The sequence below is a fragment of the Panulirus ornatus genome, chromosome 10 (assembly GCF_036320965.1).
Source record: "Panulirus ornatus isolate Po-2019 chromosome 10, ASM3632096v1, whole genome shotgun sequence".
Taxonomy (NCBI): domain Eukaryota; kingdom Metazoa; phylum Arthropoda; class Malacostraca; order Decapoda; family Palinuridae; genus Panulirus; species Panulirus ornatus.
Genome location: NC_092233.1, coordinates 33,088,773 through 33,108,953, shown reverse-complemented (window position 1 = coordinate 33,108,953; position 20,181 = coordinate 33,088,773). Strand labels below are relative to the sequence as shown.

The 20,181-nt window shown below is 46.9% G+C and overlaps 1 protein-coding gene and 1 long non-coding RNA gene across 2 annotated transcripts in view; one reads left to right on the top strand and one right to left on the bottom strand.

Moving 5' to 3' along the window:
- The window catches only part of LOC139750888 (uncharacterized), a 330,261-nt gene that overhangs the window by 280,470 nt on the left and 29,610 nt on the right, over positions 1 to 20,181 (bottom strand). The window lies entirely within an intron of this gene.
- Positions 2,607 to 19,943, top strand: LOC139750670 (uncharacterized). The gene is made up of 3 exons (XM_071665345.1): positions 2,607 to 2,909; positions 13,804 to 13,968; positions 19,402 to 19,943. Exons 1-3 carry the CDS (start codon positions 2,673 to 2,675, stop codon positions 19,585 to 19,587), a joined length of 588 nt encoding a protein of 195 aa, XP_071521446.1. The 5' UTR covers positions 2,607 to 2,672; the 3' UTR covers positions 19,588 to 19,943.

Here is a 20,181-nt window from a genome sequence, read left to right as displayed (position 1 = left end):
GTTGTCATGGTACTGGGGATGTTGTCATGGTACTGGGGAGGTTGTCATGGTACTGGTGAGGTTGTCATGGTACTGGGATGTTGTCTTGGTACTGGGGATGTTGTTATGGTACTGGGATGTTGTCATGGTACTAGGGAGGTTGTCATGGTACTGGGGAGGTTGTCATGGTACTACAGGTGTGTGGGAGGGGCAGTACACACCTGGGCCATCCTCTGGTATGTGCCACTCCTCGTTCACACCTCCCTCACTCCACAATGTCTCCAGTTGCTCTCCTCTGTGGCAGTATACCCCCGTGGCTTCCCCAGCAACACAACGTCTCCGGGGCCTCCCCAGGTGTGCGACACTCCCCAGTGGTCCTGCACCCGTCATCCACCAGTCCCAGCTCCTCTTCCTGCCTCTATAAAACATTCCACTTACCTTGGGTGACGTATGTGTCAAGGTAATACAGCCAAGATGACGGACTCCACCCTTGATCACTTTCCTGACCCCGCTGGCGTTACAATGTGTTGTCTCCTGAATCACCAGCTGCTGCCAGGTAATGATGTTCTTCACAGGAATAAATATGCATGACTTGTGGCCTCATTTGTAGCGGAGTCAGATGTGTGATTTTACTATGAAGGTTAGGCTGGGTCAGACCATGGACGGGGCCTTGACTAGACGGACACACAGACAGAAAGACAAGATTCATAGATGTATGGATGGAAGAGACAGATATAAACGAAAACTGTAGTGGTACAAAAACTTACAGACAGACTGATAATTATAGATGGAAAAATGTACGAGAGATGGGTAAAGTCCAGACACGCTGGAAGATAACTCCAGACGCGCTAGAAGATAAGTGAAAGAAAGTGAACAAAAGACAACGGAAAGAAATATATGAAGATGAGACAGACAGCAAAGCGGATAAGATTGATTGATAACAAACATGCGAAACACACACACACACACACACACACACACACACACACACACACACACACAAAAGTCAAGCAATGAAAAGAGGACATATATTGTTCATAATGTGCCTAGACAGACGAGAGAAGATCTGTACAATTCACCAGAGATGGACGTATGAAGACCCAGACTGAAATGAGACACAAAACCTGACGCAACAAAGAAACTGTGGCCCGTGTGTTGTACTGCCGGTAAACATTATGACTGAGTGAACACCAACATAATGGTCAACCTGTGCAGGAGCCAGCCCAGCCAGTGGCACCACCAGCCTGCCGGGTACCTGATTGAGGCGGAGCCATGACAAAGTGGATCATCGTGAGTCTTGTAGATCGTGTCACGGGATCTTCAGGTCACCAGGCAGCCGCGGCACACGCGCACCAGGTCCTCCTGCTGCTGGGGAGGAGGTGAGCCGACGCGACAGACACCGAGGAAGGTTCAGGCCACACACAGCAAGACATGTGTCTCGCGGGTCGACTGATAATCACCTGGGGGCTTCTCCTGCTGTGCCTTCAGCAAGGAGTCACCATGACCCTGGTGAAGTTTCAACAGGTAATCAATGTCTCTTCCTAATACATCAACCTCAACTACCAGCGGAGGGAAACATAATCCGTATGCTGGTTGTGTTGTGTGTAATGTGACGTGTGTGAGGTAGGTTGGTAAAGCTTAACATATGTTTCATCTCATTAACACCTGCTATATTAGATCTGGTCTGCCTCTGTAATGGTTCTTCAATGAATTCTTCCTCCATGGGCTAACTCTCCAGCAAGGAATAACTCTCACCCCAGGGACTAACTCCTCGTCCCCAGGGAATCCCTTCCCCCTGACTAACCATGCCGCCATGCATTATGAGACATGTATGCTTACCATGTCGTATATCATGAGGTTTGTGAGTGACTCTCTTTTGTGTACATGTTCTCCTGCACTGGTCGGTATGGGTCAGACGACACTCACCACCAGGAGCCAAACCCAGTGTCTGGAGGCGGAGTTCACAGTAGCCAGCAGCTCGCCTTCCTCTGCCCACCATCACTGTGCCCTGCGGTGTGCCATCAGAGACTCCTCCTGCTCCGCCTTCTGCTACACAGGTGAGGCCATACAAGGAACCTCCTCCTCGTGATTGTTAACACTTGATAAACAATGACGTGTACGTGTGTGAATCTTTATTCTTTCAGGTTATCATGAAAACTGATAAACAGATAAAAATCGATACCACTATGTTTTATGAGCGACATTTACAAGTGTATAGGATCATTCTCGAGATTTTAATTTTAGGCTAAACAACTGAGTAGTGTCCGATTCTAAACAACATAAACTCGTCTAAATCTTGGAACTACATCAGCTGAAGATACTTTTGTCCTTTAGTGCGCATGGCATACCGTAGTTACAGTACACTACATTACCAGACTCCTTCACTCGCTATCTCTAGCTCTGGTCAGACTACAGCTGCCTGGAGAGGAGTGCCAGTGACGTGTGTGGAGTGCAGGACAGGCCTCAGGCGTCCCTGTGTCACTCCTCCTGTGTGAGGTTCAGACGTACATAATGACTCTCCGTCGTCCACACCTTCACTAAGATCCTTCTCGTTACCTGCAGTCCAAGTTATCTTGGGGTCGCTGCTCTTAACACTTCTGTTAACATTTACCGGTGTCCGCCAGCTGTGATACATGGTGGTCAGCTGTGATACATGGTGGTCAGCTGTGATACATGGAGGTCAGCTGTGATACATGGTGGTCAGCCGTGATACATGGTGGTCGTCTCATGTTTCAGGGAGCACTTGTCGTCTGCTGAACTTGCTGGTGATGCCTGGCGGGGTTCCTCCAGCAGGGGGTAGCGGGTCTGGCAGCCAGCCGTGCTTCGTGCTCGTCAAGCCAGCCACGCCCCCGGCTACCGACCTGGCGCTGGGCAAGACAGTCATAGACCCCGGCACCTGGAGCGCTGACTACGCCCCGGGCTACACCGTGGTCAGTCCTGACAACCAGAGTACATGTCCCTCTCATTATGTGATCATCGATAATCATCCATCACCATTTGCTCTAACTGTCCGGACACCAGTAAATCATTACACAGTGAATCATTACACAGTGAATCATTACACAGTGAATCATTACACAGTGAATCATTACACAGTGAATCATTACAGTGGATCATTAGCCCGCCATGATCATCCATTGTCATGACGTAGAACACCAAATACTACATCATGCGGGAATAATTTTTTTCTTCTTTCATAATTTGAGCGTACAGCCCTTGTGTCCTGCGTGAACGTACAATCCTTGTGTCCTCCGTGAACGTACAGCCCTTGTGTCCTGCGTGAACGTACTGTCCTTGTGTCTTGCGTGAACGTACAGCCCTTGTTTCCTGCATGAATGTACAGTCCTTGTGTCCTGCGTGAACGTACAGCCCTTGTGTCCTGCGTGAACGTACTGTCCTTGTGACCTGCGTGAACGTACATTCCTTGTGTCCTGCGTGAACGTACAGCCCTTGTGTCCTGCGTGAACGTACAGTCCTTGTGTCCTGCGTGAACGTAAAGCCCTTGTGTCCTGCGTGAATGTACAATCCTTGTGTCTTGCGTGAACGTACAGCCTTTGTGTCCTGCGTGAACGTACAGCCCTTGTGTCGTGCGTGAACGTACAGCCCTTGTGTCCGTGCGTGAACGTACGGTCCTTGTGTCCTGCATGAACGTACAGCCCTTGTGTCCTGCGTGAACGTACAGCCCTTGTGTCCTGCGTGAACGTAGAGCCCTTGTGTCCTGCGTGAACGTACAGCCTTGTGTCCTGCGTGAACGTACAGACCCTTGTGTCCTGCGTAACGTACAGTCCTTGTGTCCTGCGTGAACGTACAGCCCTTGTGTCCTGCGTGAACGTACAGTCCTTGTGTCCTGCGTGAACATACTGTCCTTGTGTCCTGCGTAAACGTACAGCCATTGTGTCCTGCGTGAATGTACAGCCCTTGTGTACTGCGTGAACGTAGGGTCCTTGTGACCTACATGAACGTACAGCCCTTGTGTCCTGCGTGAACGTACAGCCCTTGTGTCCTGCGTGACGTACAGTCCTTGTGTCCTGCATGAACGTACAGCCTTTGTGTCCTGCGTGAACGTACAGCCCTTGTGTCCTGCGTGAACGTACAGCCCTTGTGTCCTGCGTGAACGTAAAGCCCTTGTGTCCTGCGTGACGTACAGTCCTTGTGTCCTGCGTGAACGTACAGCCCTTGTGTCCTGCGTGAACGTACAGCCCTTGTGTCCTGCGTGAACGTACAGCCCTTGTGCCGTGCGTGAACGTACGGTCCTTGTGTCCCGCATGAACGTAAAGCCCTCGTGTACTGCATGAACGTACAGCCCTTGTGTCCTGCATTAACGTACAGCTCTTGTGTCCTGCGTGAACGTACAGCCCTTGTGTCGTCCGTGAACGAACAGCCCTTGTGTCCTGCGTGAACGTACAGCCTTTGTGTCCTGCGTGAACGTACAGTCCTTGTGTCCTGCGTGAACGTACAGCCCTTGTGTCCTGCGTGAACGTACAGTCCTTGTGTCCTGCGTGAACATACAGCCCTTGCGTCCTGCTTGAACGTACAGCCAATGTGTCCTGCGTGAACGTACTGTCCTTGTGTCCTCCGTGAACGTGCAGTCCTTGTGTCCTGCGTGAACGTACAGCCCTTGTGTCCTGCGTGAACGTACAGTCCTTGTGTCCTGCGTGAACGTACGGTCCTTGTGTCCTGCGTGAACGTACAGTCCTTGTGTCCTCCGTGAACGTACAGTCCTTGTTTCCTGCGTGAACGTACAGCCCTTGTGTCCTGCGTGAACGGACAGTCCTTGTGTCCTGCGTGAACGTACAGCCATTGTGTCCTGCGTGAACGTAGAGTCCTTATGTCCTGCGTGAAGGTACTGCCATTGTGCCCTGCGTGAACGTACAGCCTTTGTGTCCTGCATGAACGTACAGCCCTTGTGTCCTGTGTGAACGTACAGTCCTTGTGTCCTGCGTGAACGTACAGCCCTTGCGTCCTGCTTGAACGTACAGCCAATGTGTCCTGCGTGAACGTACTGTCCTTGTGTCCTCCGTGAACGTGCAGTCCTTGTGTCCTGCGTGAACGTACAGCCCTTGTGTCCTGCGTGAACGTACAGCCCTTGTGTCCTGCGTGAACGTACGGTCCTTGTGTCCTGCGTGAACGTACAGTCCTTGTGCCGTGCGTGAACGTACGGTCCTTGTGTCCTGCATGAACGTAAAGCCCTCGTGTACTGCGAGAACGTACAGCCCTTGTGTCCTGCGTTAACGTACAGCCCTTGTGTCCTGCGTGAACGTACAGCCCTTGTGGCGTCCGTGAACGTACAGCCCTTGTGTCCTGCGTGAACGTACAGCCTTTGTGTCCTGCGTGAACGTACAGTCCTTGTGTCCTGCGTGAACGTACAGCCCTTGTGTCCTGCGTGAACGTACAGCCTTTGTGTCCTGCGTGAACGTACAGCCCTTGTGTCCTGCGTGAACGTAATGTCCTTGGGTCCTGCGTGAACATACAGCCCTTGTGCCCTGCTTGAACGTACAGTCCTTGTGTCCTGCGTGGACGTACAGTCCTTGTGTCCTGCGTGGATGTACAAGCCTTGTGTCCTGCGTGAACGCACAGTCCTTGTGTCCTGCGTGAACATACTGTCCTTGTGTCCTGCGTGAACGCACAGTCCTTGTGCCCTGCGTCAACGTAAAGTCCTTGTGTCCTGCGTGAACGTAAAGTCCTTGTGTCCTGCGTGAACATACTCTCCTTGTGTCCTGCGTGAACGCACAGTCCTTGTGTCCTGCGTGGACGTACAGCCCTTGTATCCTGTGTGAACATACTGTCCTTGTGTCCTGCGTGAACGTACGGCCATTGTGTCCTGCGTGAACGTACAGTCCTTGTGTACTGCGTGAACATACAGTCCTTGTGTCCTGCGTGAACGTACAGCCCTTGTGTCCTGTGTGAACATACTGTCCTTGTGTCCTGCGTGAACGTACAGCCATTGTGTCCTGCGTGAACGTACAGCCCTTGTGTCCTGTGTGAACATACTCTCCTTGTGTCCTGCGTGAACGTACAGCCATTGTGTCCTGCGTGAACGTACAGCCCTTGTGTACTGCGTGAACATTCAGTCCTTGTGTCCTGCGTGAACGTACTGCCCTTGTGTCCTGCGTGAACGTACAGTCCTTGCGTCCTGCGTGAACATACTGTCCTTGTGTCCTGCGTGAACGTACAGTCCTTGTGTCCTGCGTGAACGTACAGTCCTTGTGTCCTGCGTGAACGTACAGGCCTTGTGTCCTACGTGAACGCACAGTCCTTGTGTCCTGCGTGAACGTAAAGTCCTTGTGTCCTGCGTGAACATACTGTCCTTGTGTCCTGCGTGAACGCACAGTCCTTGTGTCCTGCGTGAACGTAAAGTCCTTGTGTCCTGCGTGAACATACTGTCCTTGTGTCCTGCGTGAACGCACAGTCCTTGTGTCCTGCGTGAACGCACAGCACTTGTGTCCTGTGTGAACATACTGTCCTTGTGTCCTTGTGAACGTACGGCCATTGTGTCCTGCGTGAACGTACAGCCCTTGTGTCCTGCGTGACCATACAGTCCTTGTGTCCTGCGTGAACGTACTGCCATTATGTCCTGCGTGAACGTACATCCCTTGTGTCCTGCGTGAACGTACTGTCCTTGTGTCCTCCATGAACGTACAATCCTTGTGTCCTGCGTGAACGTAGAACCCTTGTGTCCTGCGTAAACGTACAGCCCTTGTGTCCTGCGTGAAGGTAATGTCCTTGGGTCCTGCGTGAACATACAGCCTTTGTGTCCTGCGTGAACGTACAGCCATTGTGTCCTGCGTGAACGTACAGCCCTTGTGTCCTGCGTGAACGTACTGTCCTTGTGTCCTGCGTGAACGTACTGATCTTGTGTCCTGCGTGAACGTACAGCCCTTGTGTCCTGCGTGAACGTACTGTCCTTGTGTCCTGCGTGAATATTGGTCAGGAAACTTACTATAAAGGACGTAGAGAAATAATTCTCCCAGGATAAGAAGTGGTGGATGAATGGAAGAGAATGACATGGTTAATACATACAACATACAAAGCTTTATGTTGTAGTGTGTTAGTAGAGGATCCTCAAGAGAAAGGGCCCTCCTAGCGTCAAACTCCCACTCCGCACAGAACAAACAGGTCATGACATGTAAGTAATCATTACACTCGTGGGGCACCATCACTTGAACCTTCTCTACCTCCACACAACATTGTAAACTTGTGTAACCTGCCGTCTGTCCACAGCCACCATATCATCATCAAGTGTTCCATTCCTCCACTACTCGTCTTGTACAGAAGTACTTCATTGCATATTTTCTAAAACAATTCCGGCTTAATTTCACGTTATGGTGTATAGTTGTTTTTGCCTTGTATCTCTGTAAACAATCCTCCATGCAGCTGTGTTAGATCCTTTCTGCCAGTCCAATCACACAGTCCACATAAGCTTTCTTATAACCCAGCAACTCACTATTTTATAGAAGTTTTAAGTTTCGTTTTACATGACATTCTTTCCCAGAATCTATGGTGTGTCTCAGTTAAGGAAATTCTCCTCTACAGAAAGTTATCTACTTGCTTTCTGATTATCTTTTCATATAGTACCTTCCACACTACGGTAGTCAGTAAGAATGTTTGAGAGTTAAGGGCCTCATTCTCTAGCCTCGTTTCTTATAGCCAGGCGTAACGTGTGCCACTTTCCATTCCCTTGCCACTTTGCTTCTTTCCAGCCACGTCTTCAAGACTATTTCCAGTGGTCAGTCAAGTACATCTAAGTACTTCTTCAGCACATATGGTGAAATTTCTTTCCAAACATGAGTCTCCTATGGTTCAAGATCCTCTAATCTGTCTTTCCACGACCTCCTGCCCCTCCCACCTCACTGGTGTTGGGTCTATAGTGTCCTCCAGTGTGACAACTTGTCAATCACATCCTCACATCATCCTTACATCATCCTGCATAGCCTCACTCTGAATGTCTCAGTCTGATTACCTGATCTTTAACCTGGCAATTTATTTCTGATGTTATGGAGGAGTTTAAAATTTTCTCCTGCCTTGTCCACAATATTCACCATTTCCCTGTTCCTCCTACCTCATCCTGGTATACTCCTTCCTTGCTCTCTTATGCCTTACAGAAGCTGGCTGGCTGTAGTGTTGCCCATATCTTCACCACAACACACGTAGAAACTCCTTTGCTGTTTAATATCTTTACGTGAAGCATTCCTGTTACCTCCTCAACCTTGCCTCAATATGTGAGGCTGGAGGTACCCATGTACGGCCTCCTTTACTCTGAATTTCACAGAACCTCTCATAATAAAGCCTTGCTTCCTGCTTACTGAAATTTGTGTAGTTTGTATACTTCCCACGAATACAACTGTTCAGATTATTTTCTTTACTCTTTTAACATTCAAGTTTAACACAAAATCAAATTCAAGTATCACATGATCACATTTTCCAGTTGGTGTATGTGATATTGTCCATATCCATGTTAGCATCTAACATGAAGACATGATCAAGTAATGTTGGTGTGTCACTCCCCCTCACCACAGTGTGTTCATCTACGTGTTGGATCAGGATGTTCTCAAACATTCACTAATCATCTACGTTCGTGTGTCTGTCTTTCACCATGACAGTCCACACTTCCCTCTTCCATCTCACTATAACTGAAATTCGTTGTTATTATGACCTTATCATCCCTGCCAAGTGAGTGTTCTACTGTTATCATGATCTTATCATCCCTGCCAAGTGAGTGTTCTACTGTTATCATTACCTTATCATCCCTGCCAAGTGAGTGTTCTACTGTTATCATTACCTTATCATCCCTGCCAAGTGAGTGTTCTACTGTTATCATTACCTTATCATCCCTGCCAAGTGAGTGTTCTACTGTTATCATGACCTTATCATCCCTGCCAAGTGAGTGTTCTACTGTTACCATTACCTTATCATCCCTGCCAAGTGAGTGTTCTACTGTTATCATTACCTTATCATCCCTGCCAAGTGAGTGTTCTACTGCTATCATGACCTTATCATCCCTGCCAAGTGAGTGTTCTACTGTTATCATTACCTTATCATCCCTGCCAAGTGAGTGTTCTACTGTTATCATGACCTTATCATCCCTGCCAAGTGAGTGTTCTACTGTTATCATGACTTTATCATCCCTGCCAAGTGAGTGTTCTACTGTTATCATTACCTTATTATCCCTGCCAAGTGTATGTTCTACTGTTATCATTACCATATCATCCCTGCCAAATGAGTGTTCTACTGTTATCATGACCTTATCATCCCTGCCAAGTGAGTGTTCTACTGTTATCATTACCTTATCATCCCTGCCAAGTGTATGTTCTACTGTTATCATTACCTTATCATCCCTGCCAAGTGAGTGTTCGACTGTTATCATGACCTTATCATCCCTACCAAGTGAGTGTTCTACTGTTATCATTACCTTATCATCCCTGCCAAGTGTATGTTCTACTGTTATCATTACCGTATCATCCCTGCCAAGTGAGTGTTCTACTGTTATCATTACCTTATCATCCCTGCCAAATGAGTGTTCTACTGTTATCATTACCTTATCATCCCTGCCAAGTGTATGTTCTACTGTTATCATTACCACATCATCCCTGCCAAATGAGTGTTCGACTGTTATCATGACCTTATCATCCCTGCCAAGTGTATGTTCTACTGTTATCATTACCTTATCATCCCTGCCAAATGAGTGTTCTACTGTTATCATTACCTTATCATCCCTGCCAAGTGAGTGTTCGACTGTTATCATTACCTTATCATCCCTACCAAGTGAGTGTTCTGTTATCATTACTTTATCATCCCTGCCAAGTGAGTGTTCTACTGTTATCATGACCTTATCATCCCTGCCAAGTGTATGTTCTACTGTTATCATTACCTTATCATCCCTGCCAAGTGAGTGTTCTACTGTTATCATTACCTTATCATCCATGCCAAGTGAGTGTTCTACTGTTATCATTACCTTATCATCCCTGCCAAGTGAGTGTTCTACTGTTATCATTACCTTATCATCCCTGCCAAGTGTATGTTTTACTGTTATCATGACCTTATCATTCCTGCCAAGTGTATGTTCTGTTATCATTACCTTATCATCCCTGCTAAGTGAGTGTTCTACTGTTATCATTACCTTATCATCCCTGCCAAGTGAGTGTTCTACTGTTATCATGACCTTATCATGCCTGCCAAGTGAGTGTTCTACTTTTATCATTACCTTATCATCCCTGCCAAGTGAGTGTTCTACTGTTATCATTATCTATCATCCCTGCCAAGTGAGTTTTCTACTGTTATCATGACCTTATCATCCCTGCCAAGTGAGTGTTCTACTGTTATCATGACCTTATCATCCCTGCCAAGTGTATGTTCTACTGTTATCATGACCTTATCATCCCTGCCAAGTGAGTGTTCTACTGTTATCATTATCTATCATCCATGCCAAGTGAGTGTTCTACTGTTATCATGACCTTATCATCCCTGCCAAGTGAGTGTTCTACTGTTATCATTATCTATCATCCCTGCCAAGTGAATGTTCTACTGTTATCATGACCTTATCATCCCTGCCAAGTGAGTGTCCTACTGTTATCATGACCTTATCATCCCTGCCAAGTGTATGTTCTACTGTTATCATGACCTTATCATCCCTGCCAAGTGTATGTTCTACTGTTATCATTACCTCAAGTGAGTGTTTTACTGTTATCATTACCTTATCATCCCTGCCAAGTGAGTGTTCTACTGTTATCATTATCTATCATCCCTGCCAAGTGAGTGTTCTACTGTTATCATGACCTTATCATCCCTGCCAAGTGAGTGTTCTACTGTTATCATTACCTCAAGTGAGTGTTCTACTGTTATCATTACCTTATCATCCCTGCCAAGTGAGTGTTCTACTGTTATCATTACCTTATCATCCCTGCCAAGTGAGTGTTCTACTGTTATCATTATCTATCATCCCTGCTAAGTGAGTGTTCTACTGTTATCATTACCTTATCATCCCTGCCAAGTGAGTGTTCTACTGTTATCATTACCTTATCATCCCTGCCAAGTGAGTGTTCTACTGTTATCATGACCTTATCATCCCTGCTAAGTGAGTGTTCTACTGTACCATCGTGAATGTTCCTTCAATGTTATCACTGTATAATATTTCTGGGTCATCTCCATGCACTTCCTACCTAGTTTGTCTGCCCATCATGCACTGTCTGTATGGGTCGTCCTTCACCAGTTCATGAGACGTAAAGCTGTCTTTAGTTAGTGTCTGCCGTATTTTCACTTCCTACTTTATCCTTCGCTTTCCTCCCTCTCTTTCCTCGGTCTATGACGTCAGATGTATGACACCATCGAAGTCCACTTTAAGTTTGTTAGTCTACCTAAGCCCCTCCCCACCCACTGTCATCAATCTCTCCACCCAATGTTATCAGTTTCTCCACCACCCACTGTTATCAGTTTCCCCACCACCCACTGTTATCAGTTTCCCCACCACCCACTGTTATCAGTTTCCCCACCACCCACTGTTATCAGTTTCCCCACCACCCACTGTTATCTAAACCTTCCCTAATGTGAGTTATGAACATTATCTTCCGTACATCCGCCGCCTGCCTGTGTAACGTTACATAACAGTGTCTCACTGTCTTTAACCAACTTTATTTTGTGTTCAGTTTTTAAGTTTCAATTTCTGAATTTTCCCTCCCATTTCGTGACACTTCTCATGTTGTTCTCTTCCTCATTTTCTCCTCTGACTTCGATAACTTCTGACGATGTTGATCAACAGTTTACACAAATGTCACCAGGTTTATCATCTCAGGTAATTCATCTTTTAATTCTTCATTCATTATTATCGATGGTAAGACCCACGTTTCGCTAGTCATAACTGCTTGATCTTGGTGCCTTCCCTCGTGCATCGTGTGGTCATGTCTGGCTTGGTATGGTTGTTGATCTATATATTCCTGACACTACTGGCTTATGGATCCTTGTGTGAACGGTTCGTTTAATGCTGACCGTCTTGCTTTGCTTCCCACACATAAAATGCAAACATAATAACATACACAAACACAAAAAAAGTATGTATCAAGGAACATATTTTCAAGTCCATGAGCTACAAATACTTTACTTCCTGTATCTCCTCACTGTTACAGTATTATACTGTATCTCCTCACTGTTACAGTATTATACTGTATTTCTCTGATGAAGTTTGCTATTCACTCTATGTCAGTTACAACATCAACTTCGTGGTTCGCTATCCTCAAAGCAGTAATCATGTACAGATTACAGTATATGGAGGAGGGTAACACTGCTGTGCAAGAATTTGAATCTCCAGGTCTTCCCTCCACACCTGCTATCCTACCCATACTGGCACAAGGTAATGTTCCATACAAATGATATCACACTCAGGTGCCCCTTCACGACCCCCCCCCTCCCCCCCTTACTTGTACTGAATACGCCTGAAGAACTGAGGACCCTCCAGATCATGTGAGGCAAGGCAGAACTCTGACCTGTTACAGGCTGTGTTGCTGCTGGGCTGTGTGTGTGTGTGTGTGTGTGTGTGTGTGTGTGTGTGTGTGTAAGCAGTTGGCATGACTCAAGGTGTACCCTTGTGGCCTCCAAGATAAACACCATCTTAGGTGTATACAGTGGGCCTAGCAAGTGACGTCAAACTGCATGTTGTTCTACGCTGTACATGGCAACTCCACAAAGTTTTATTCTCCCCTTTGTCATGCTGCTTTTTCATTGTTATTTTCTAATTTCTTTATCAATTATAGACTCCAGGAGTATCCTGGTTGCCTGCTTTTTAATGTTCAAGGCTCCTGTCACGGATACAAGTCCACATCAAGGCCGGGCCTTAATTGAAATATAGAGAGAATTATGACACAGAAAAAGAAAAGTGAATGTATTACAAATCTTGAAGAAATGAAATTTTCCTTTAATGTGCTAGGGCATAGTTATTTGGAAAGAGATTAGTAAGTAGAGAGTTCCAAAGCTTCGAGGAAGAGAGAAAGAAACGGTTATCAAAACGGCCTACTCTTGAATTGTCGATGGCCACACAGTAATCATGTAATGCAGCAGCTTGCCGAGTATTGCCTGGTCTAGTTAAGGGAGGGGGCACACAAGCGACCAACCCTTGGGAGAAAAAAACAAAGTAATACCTATAGAAGAGGAAAAGTGAATCAACATTGCGGCGTAGCACAAGGGGGTCAAGTTTGGAAGTTAACCTGGGACAGTTTATAAAGCAGACCGCTTTCGACTTAACTATGTCAAGTAAGGATGCAGAGCTACAACCACCCCAGATGTGAGAGCAGTACTCCATACAAGGACGAATCAATCCCTTATATAAACAGAGCAACTGTTCAGAGGAGAGGAAGTCTCGACATCTAAACATGACACCCAGTTGCCTCGAGGCAGACTTAGCTATTCCTGTAATGTGGGGTGTCAAAGAAAGAGTGAATGTTACAGTAATACAAGTATGTTGACTGAGTCAAGAGGTGGAATTACACAACCGTCAAAGGAAAGACGAGAGTTGTGTAGGATGGGGAGATGGCTGGAGACTTAATGACAGAGTACATACGTTATCACGCCTCGTGTGTACCGCAGGAGTACGTACGTTATCATGCCTCGTGTGTACGTACGTTATCATGCCTCGTGTGTACCGCAGGAGTACGTACGTTATCATGCCTCGTGTGTACGTACGTTATCATGCCTCGTGTGTACCGCAGGAGTACATACGTTATCATGCCTCGTGTATACCGCAGGAGTACGTACGTTATCATGCCTCGTGTATACCGCAGGAGTACGTACGTTATCATGCCTCGTGTGTACGTACGTTATCATGCCTCGTGTGTACCGCAGGTGAGAGGCGTCCTGTGTGAGACGTCCCAGACGGACTGCTTCTGCTCCTCCTTCGCCATGACGCCCTTCCTGACGCTGGACCTGGCCAGCCCCAGACCCGTGACCACCGTTGTCGTCAGAGTCTCCTCCTTCTACCCTGACTACTTCCACGACGTCAATGTTCACGTATGTTATAAAATGTGTTGTTGTTCTTCACGGGCCAGGTCATGTTATCTTCATGTTGTTCTTCACGATGCAGGTAATGTTATCTTCATGTTGTTCTTCATGATGCAGGTAATGTTATCTGCATGTTGTTCTTCATGGTGCAGGTCATTTTACTTTCATGTTGGTCTTCACGGTGCAGGTCATGTTGTCTTCATGTTGTTCTTCATGTTGCAGGTAGTTATCTTCATTTTGTTCTTCACGGTGCTGGTAATGTCTTCATGTTGTTCTTCACGGTGTAGGTTATGTTATCTTCATGTTGTTCTTCACGGAGCAGGTAATGTTATCTGCATGTTGTTCTTCACGGAGCTAGTGTTATCTTCATGTTGTTCTTCACACTGCAGGTAGTTATCTCCATGTTGTTCTTCACGGTGTAGGTGATATTATCTTTATGCTGTTCTTCACAGTGCAGGTCATGTTATCTTCATGTTGTTCTTCACGGTGCAGGTCATGTTATCTTCATGTTCTTCATGGTACAAGTAATGTTATCTTCATGTTGTTCTTAACAGTGCAAGTAATGTTATCTTCATGTTGTTCTTCACGGTACCGGTAATATCTTCATGTTGTTCTTCACAGTGCAAGTAAAGTTATCTTCATGCTGTTCTTCACGGTGTAGGTAATATTATCTTTATGCTGTTCTTCACGGTGCAGGTCATGTTATCTTCATGTTGTTCTTCACGGTACCGGTAATATCATCTTCATGTTGTTCTTCACAGTGCAAGTAAAGTTATCTTCATGCTGTTCTTCACGGTGTAGGTAATATTATCTTTATGCTGTTCTTCACGGTGCAGGTCATGTTATCTTCATGTTGTTCTTCATGGTGCAGGTCATGTTATCTTCATGTTCTTCATGGTGCAGGTCATGTTATCTTCATGTTGTTCTTCATGGTGCAGTTCATGTTATCTTCATGTTGTTCTTCATGGTGCAGGTCATGTTACCTTCATGTTGTTCTTCCCGTTGCAGGCAATATCTTAATGTTGTTCTTCACGGTGCAGGTCATGTTATCTTCATGTTGTTCTTCATGGTGCAGGTCATGTTATCTTCATGTTCTTCATGGTGCAGGTCATGTTATCTTCATGTTGTTCTTCATGGTGCAGGTCATGTTATCTTCATGTTGTTCTTCATGGTGCAGTTCATGTTATCTTCATGTTGTTCTTCATGGTGCAGGTCATGTTACCTTCATGTTGTTCTTCCCGTTGCAGGCAATATCTTAATGTTGTTCTCCACGGTGCAGGTCATGCTATCCTCATGTTGTTCTTCCTGGTGTAGGTCATGTTATCTTCATGTTGTTCTTCACGGTGCAGGTCATGTTATCTTCATGTTGTTCTTCACGATGCTGGTAATATAATCATGTTGTTCTTCACGATGCTGGTAATATAATCATGTTGTTTTTTACGGTGCACGTAAAACTTCATGTTGTTCTTGACGGTGCAGGTAGTTATCTTCATGTTCTTCACGGTGCTGGTAATGTTATCTATGTTGTTCGTCACGGTACAGGTAATATTACCTTTATATTGTTCTTCACAATGCAGATAGTTATCTTCATGTTGTTCTTCACGGTGCAGGTCATCTTATCTTCATGTTGTTCTTCACGATGCCAGTAATATAATCATGTTGTTCTTCACGGTGTAGGTATTATCTTCATGTTGTTTTTCACGGTGGTTATGTTATCCTCATGTTGTTCTTCAGGGTGCAGGTAATGTCATATTCATGTTCTTCACGTTCCAGGGAACGTTGTCTTCATGCTGTTCTTCACGGTGCAGGTCATGTTGTCATGTTGTTCTTCACGGTGCAGGTAATGTTATCTTCATGTTGTTCTTCACGGTGCAGGTAATGTTATCTTCATGCTTTTCTTCACTGTGCAGGTCATGTTACCTTCATGATGTTCTTTACGGTGGTTAATGTTATCTTCATGTTGTTCTTCACGGTGCAGGTCAAGTTATCTCCATGTTGTTCTTCACGGTGCAGGTAATGTTATCTTCATGTTGGTCTTCACGGTGCAGGCCATGTTATGTTCATGCTATTCTTCACAGCCCAGGTAATGTTATCTTCATGTTGTTCTTCACGGTACAGGTAATGTTATCTTCATGTTCTTCCTGGTGCAGGTCATGTTATCTTCATGTTGTTCTTCACGGTGTAGGTAATGTTATCTTCATGTTGTTCTTCACTGTGATGGTCATGTTACCTTCATGTTGTTCTTTACGGTGCAGTTAATGATACCTTCATGTTGTTCTTTACGGTGCAGTTAATGTTATTTTCATGTTGTTCTTCACGGTGCAGGTCATGTTAATGGTATACCCTTGTGTCGACAGGTGGGTGATGGTATACACTTGTATCGACAGATAGGTGATGGTATACCCTTGTGTCGACTGGTGGGTGATGGTTTACTCTTGTCAACAGGTGGGTGATGGTTTACCCTTGTGTCGACAGGTGGGAGATGGTATACACTTGTGTCGACAGGTGGGTGATGGTTTCCCATTGTGTCGACAGGTTGGTGAGTTTACTCGTTGTGTCCACAGATGGGTGTTGGTTTACCCTTGTGTCGACAGGTGGGTGATGGTATACACTTGTATCGACAGGTGGGTGATGGTTTACCCTTGTGTCGACAGGTGGGTGATGGTTTACCCTTGTGTCAACAGGTGGGTGATGGTATACCCTTGTGTCGACAGGTGGGTGATGGTATACACTTGTATCGACAGGTGGGTGATGGTTTACCCTTGTCTCGACAGGTGGGTGATGGTATTCCCTTGTGTCGACAGGTGGTTAATGGTATACCCTTGTGTCGACAGGTGGGTGATGGTATGCCCTTGTATCGACAGGTGGGTGATGGTATGCCCTTGTATCGACAGGTGGGGGATGGTATATCTTTGTGTCGACAGGTGGGTGACGGTATACCCTTGTATCGACAGGTGGGTGATGGTATACCATTGTATCGACAGGTGGGTGATGGTATACCCTTGTGTCGACAGGTGGGTGATGGTATACCCTTTTGTCGATGGGGTGTGATGGTATACCCTAATATCGACAGGTGGGTGATGGTATACCCTCGTGTCGACAGGTGGGTGATGGTTTCCCATTGTGTCGACAGGTTGGTGAGTTTACTCGTTGTGTCCACAGATGGGTGATGGTTTACCCTTGTGTCGACAGGTGGGTGATGGTATACACTTGTATCGACAGGTGGGTGATGGTTTACCCTTGTGTCGACAGGTGGGTGATGGCATACCCTTGTGTCGACAGGTGGGTGATGGTATACCCTTGTGTCGACAGGTGGGTGATGGTATACACTTGTATCGACAGGTGGGTGATGTTTTACCCTTGTCTCGACAGGTGGGTGATGGTATTCCCTTGTGTCGACAGGTGGTTAATTGTATACCCTTGTGTCGACAGGTGGGTGATGGTATGCTCTTGTATCGACAGGTGGGTGATGGTATGCCCTTGTATCGACAGGTGGGGGATGGTATATCTTTGTGTCGACAGGTGGGTGACGGTATACCCTTGTATCGACAGGTGGGTGATGGTATACCATTGTATCGACAGGTGGGTGATGGTATACCCTTGTGTCGACAGGTGGGTGATGGTATACCCTCGTATCGACAGGTGGGAGATGGTATACCTTTGTGTCGACAGGTGGGTGATGGTTTACCTTTGTGTCGACAGGCAGGTGACGGTATACCCTTGTATCGACAAGTGGGTGACGGTATACCCTTGTATCGACAGGTGGGTGATGGTATACCATTGTATCGAAAAGGTGGGTGATGGTATACCCTTGTGTCGACAAGTGGGTGATGGTATACCCTTCTATCGACAGGTGGGTGATGGTATACCCTCGTATCGACAGGTGGGAGATGGTATACCTTTGTGTCAACAGGTGGGTGATAGTACACCCTTGTGTCGACAGGTGGGTGATGGTATACCCTTGTGTCGACAGGTGGGTGATGGTTTCCCATTGTATCGACAGGTTGGTGAGTTTACTCGTTGTGTCAACAGGTGGGTGATGGTTTACCCTTGTGTCGACAGGTGGGTGATGGTATACCCTTGTCTCGACAGGTGGGTGACGGTATACCCTTGTCTCGACAGGTGGGTGATGGTATACCCTTGTCTCGACAGGTGGGTGATGGTATACCCTTGTCTCGACAGGTGGGTGATGGTATACCCTTGTCTCGACAGGTGGGTGATGGTATACCCTTGTCTCGACAGGTGGGTGATGGTATACCCTTGTCTCGACAGGTGGGTGATGGTATACCCTTGTATCTACAGATGGGTGATTGTTCACCATTGCGTAGATAGGTGGGTGATGGTATATACCTGTGTCGACATGTGGGTGATTGTTTACCCTTGTGTCAACAGGTGGGTGATGGTTTACCCTTGTGTCGACAGGTGGTTAATGGTATACCCGTGTGTCGACAGGTTGGTGATGGTATGCCATTCTATCGACAGGTGGGTGATGGTATACCCTCGTATCGACAGGAGGAAGATGGTTTACCTTTGTGTCGACAGGTGGGTGATAGTTTACCTTTGTGTCGACAGGTGGGTGATGGTATACCCTTGTATCGACAGGTGGGTGATGGTATACCCTTGTACCGACAGGTGGGTGATGGTATACCCTTGTATCGACAGGTGGGTGATGGTATACCCTTGTATCGACAGGTGGGTGATGGTATACCCTTGTATCGACAGGTGGGTGATGGTATACCCTTGTACCGACAGGTGGGTGATGGTATACCCTTGTACCGACAGGTGGGTCATGGTATACCCTTGTATCGACAGGTGGGTGATGGTATACCCTTGTATCGACAGGTGGGTGATGGTATATCTTTGTATCGACAGGTGGGTGATGGTATATCCTTGTATCGACAGGTGGGTGATGGTATATCCTTGTACCGACAGGTGGGTGATGGTATACCCTTGTATCGACAGGTGGGTGATAGTTTACCTTTGTGTCGACAGGTGGGTGATGGTATACCCTTGTATCGACAGGTGGGTGATGGTATACCCTTGTACCGACAGGTGGGTGATGGTATACCCTTGTATCGACAGGTGGGTGATGGTATATCCTTGTATCGACAGGTGGGTGATGGTATATCCTTGTATCGACAGGTGGGTGATGGTATATCCTTGTACCGACAGGTGGGTGATGGTATACCCTTGTACCGACAGGTGGGTGATGGTATACCCTTGTATCGACAGGTGGGTGATGGTATACCCTTGTATCGACAGGTGGGTGATGGTATATCCTTGTATCGACAGGTGGGTGATGGTATACCCTTGTATCGACAGGTGGGTGATAGTTTACCTTTGTGTCGACAGGTGGGTGATGGTATACCCTTGTATCGACAGGTGGGTGATGGTATACCCTTGTATCGACAGGTGGGTGATAGTTTACCCTTGTATCGACAGGTGGGTGACCATGGTGATGACTCTGACCCTCTGTTGACGAAGTACACAGGCAGCGCCGGGCGAGGGGAGGTCCTCACCTTGCGGGGCTCCAGCAGCCTCGTCGGTCGCTACGTCTCCCTCTTCAGTAAGAACGTCTTGTCCTCACGCAGCCTCTGCCTCTGTCTCATCCAGGTGTACAGCGTGTAGGACAGGGACGCCGCTGGGTTAGATCATGTGTGGGGCAGACATGTTCCCCGTAGTGGCTTAAGACAGACATGATGTATCCTGTGTAGGTGTGGGACAAAGCACTGTGTATCCAGCACAGATGTGGAGGAAGTAGTATAAGTTGTGTGGAGCAGTAAACTTAAGCCTATATACTGTCTGACGGCAGTAAACCCGGTGAACTGTTGCAGTCTTCAGGCCAACCGAGAGGGTGACCTCGACAGCCAAGCCAACGCTGGATGTCTCGTTCAAGTTTACATACACCAGCAGGAGTTTGTGTGATCCAGCCATGCTGTGTGCACAGTATGGCCTGAGAGGTATCTTGGCTTACATCCCCCGGTATAAAGAATCCCACATCAAGTTGTGAATTATCATTATCCTTTTTCACATGAGTTTTATTTACATCATTACACGCCTCCAGTGACAGTCAGCCACTGTGGTAGAGACAGTGACGGACATTAACACTTGCAGGAGTGAGAACTGTGGCGGCTGCGGCTGCCAGTGAGGCGGACCTGGTCGTCACGTGCCACACCTGCTGCTACGAGTGACCACAGCAACACATGACCATCACACTGGCAC

What these genes read in the sequence shown, in the direction of transcription:
- LOC139750670 (XM_071665345.1), top strand. Translation starts at nt 2,673, where the DNA reads ATGGTGGTCAGCCGTGATACATGGTGGTCGTCTCATGTTTCAGGGAGC. An exon ending in ACGCCCCGGGCTACACCGTG is followed by an intron (nt 2,910 to 13,803) that starts GTCAGTCCTGAC and finishes TGTGTACCGCAG; the next exon opens with GTGAGAGGCGTCCTGTGTGA. An exon ending in TCCACGACGTCAATGTTCAC is followed by an intron (nt 13,969 to 19,401) that starts GTATGTTATAAA and finishes TTGTATCGACAG; the next exon opens with GTGGGTGACCATGGTGATGA.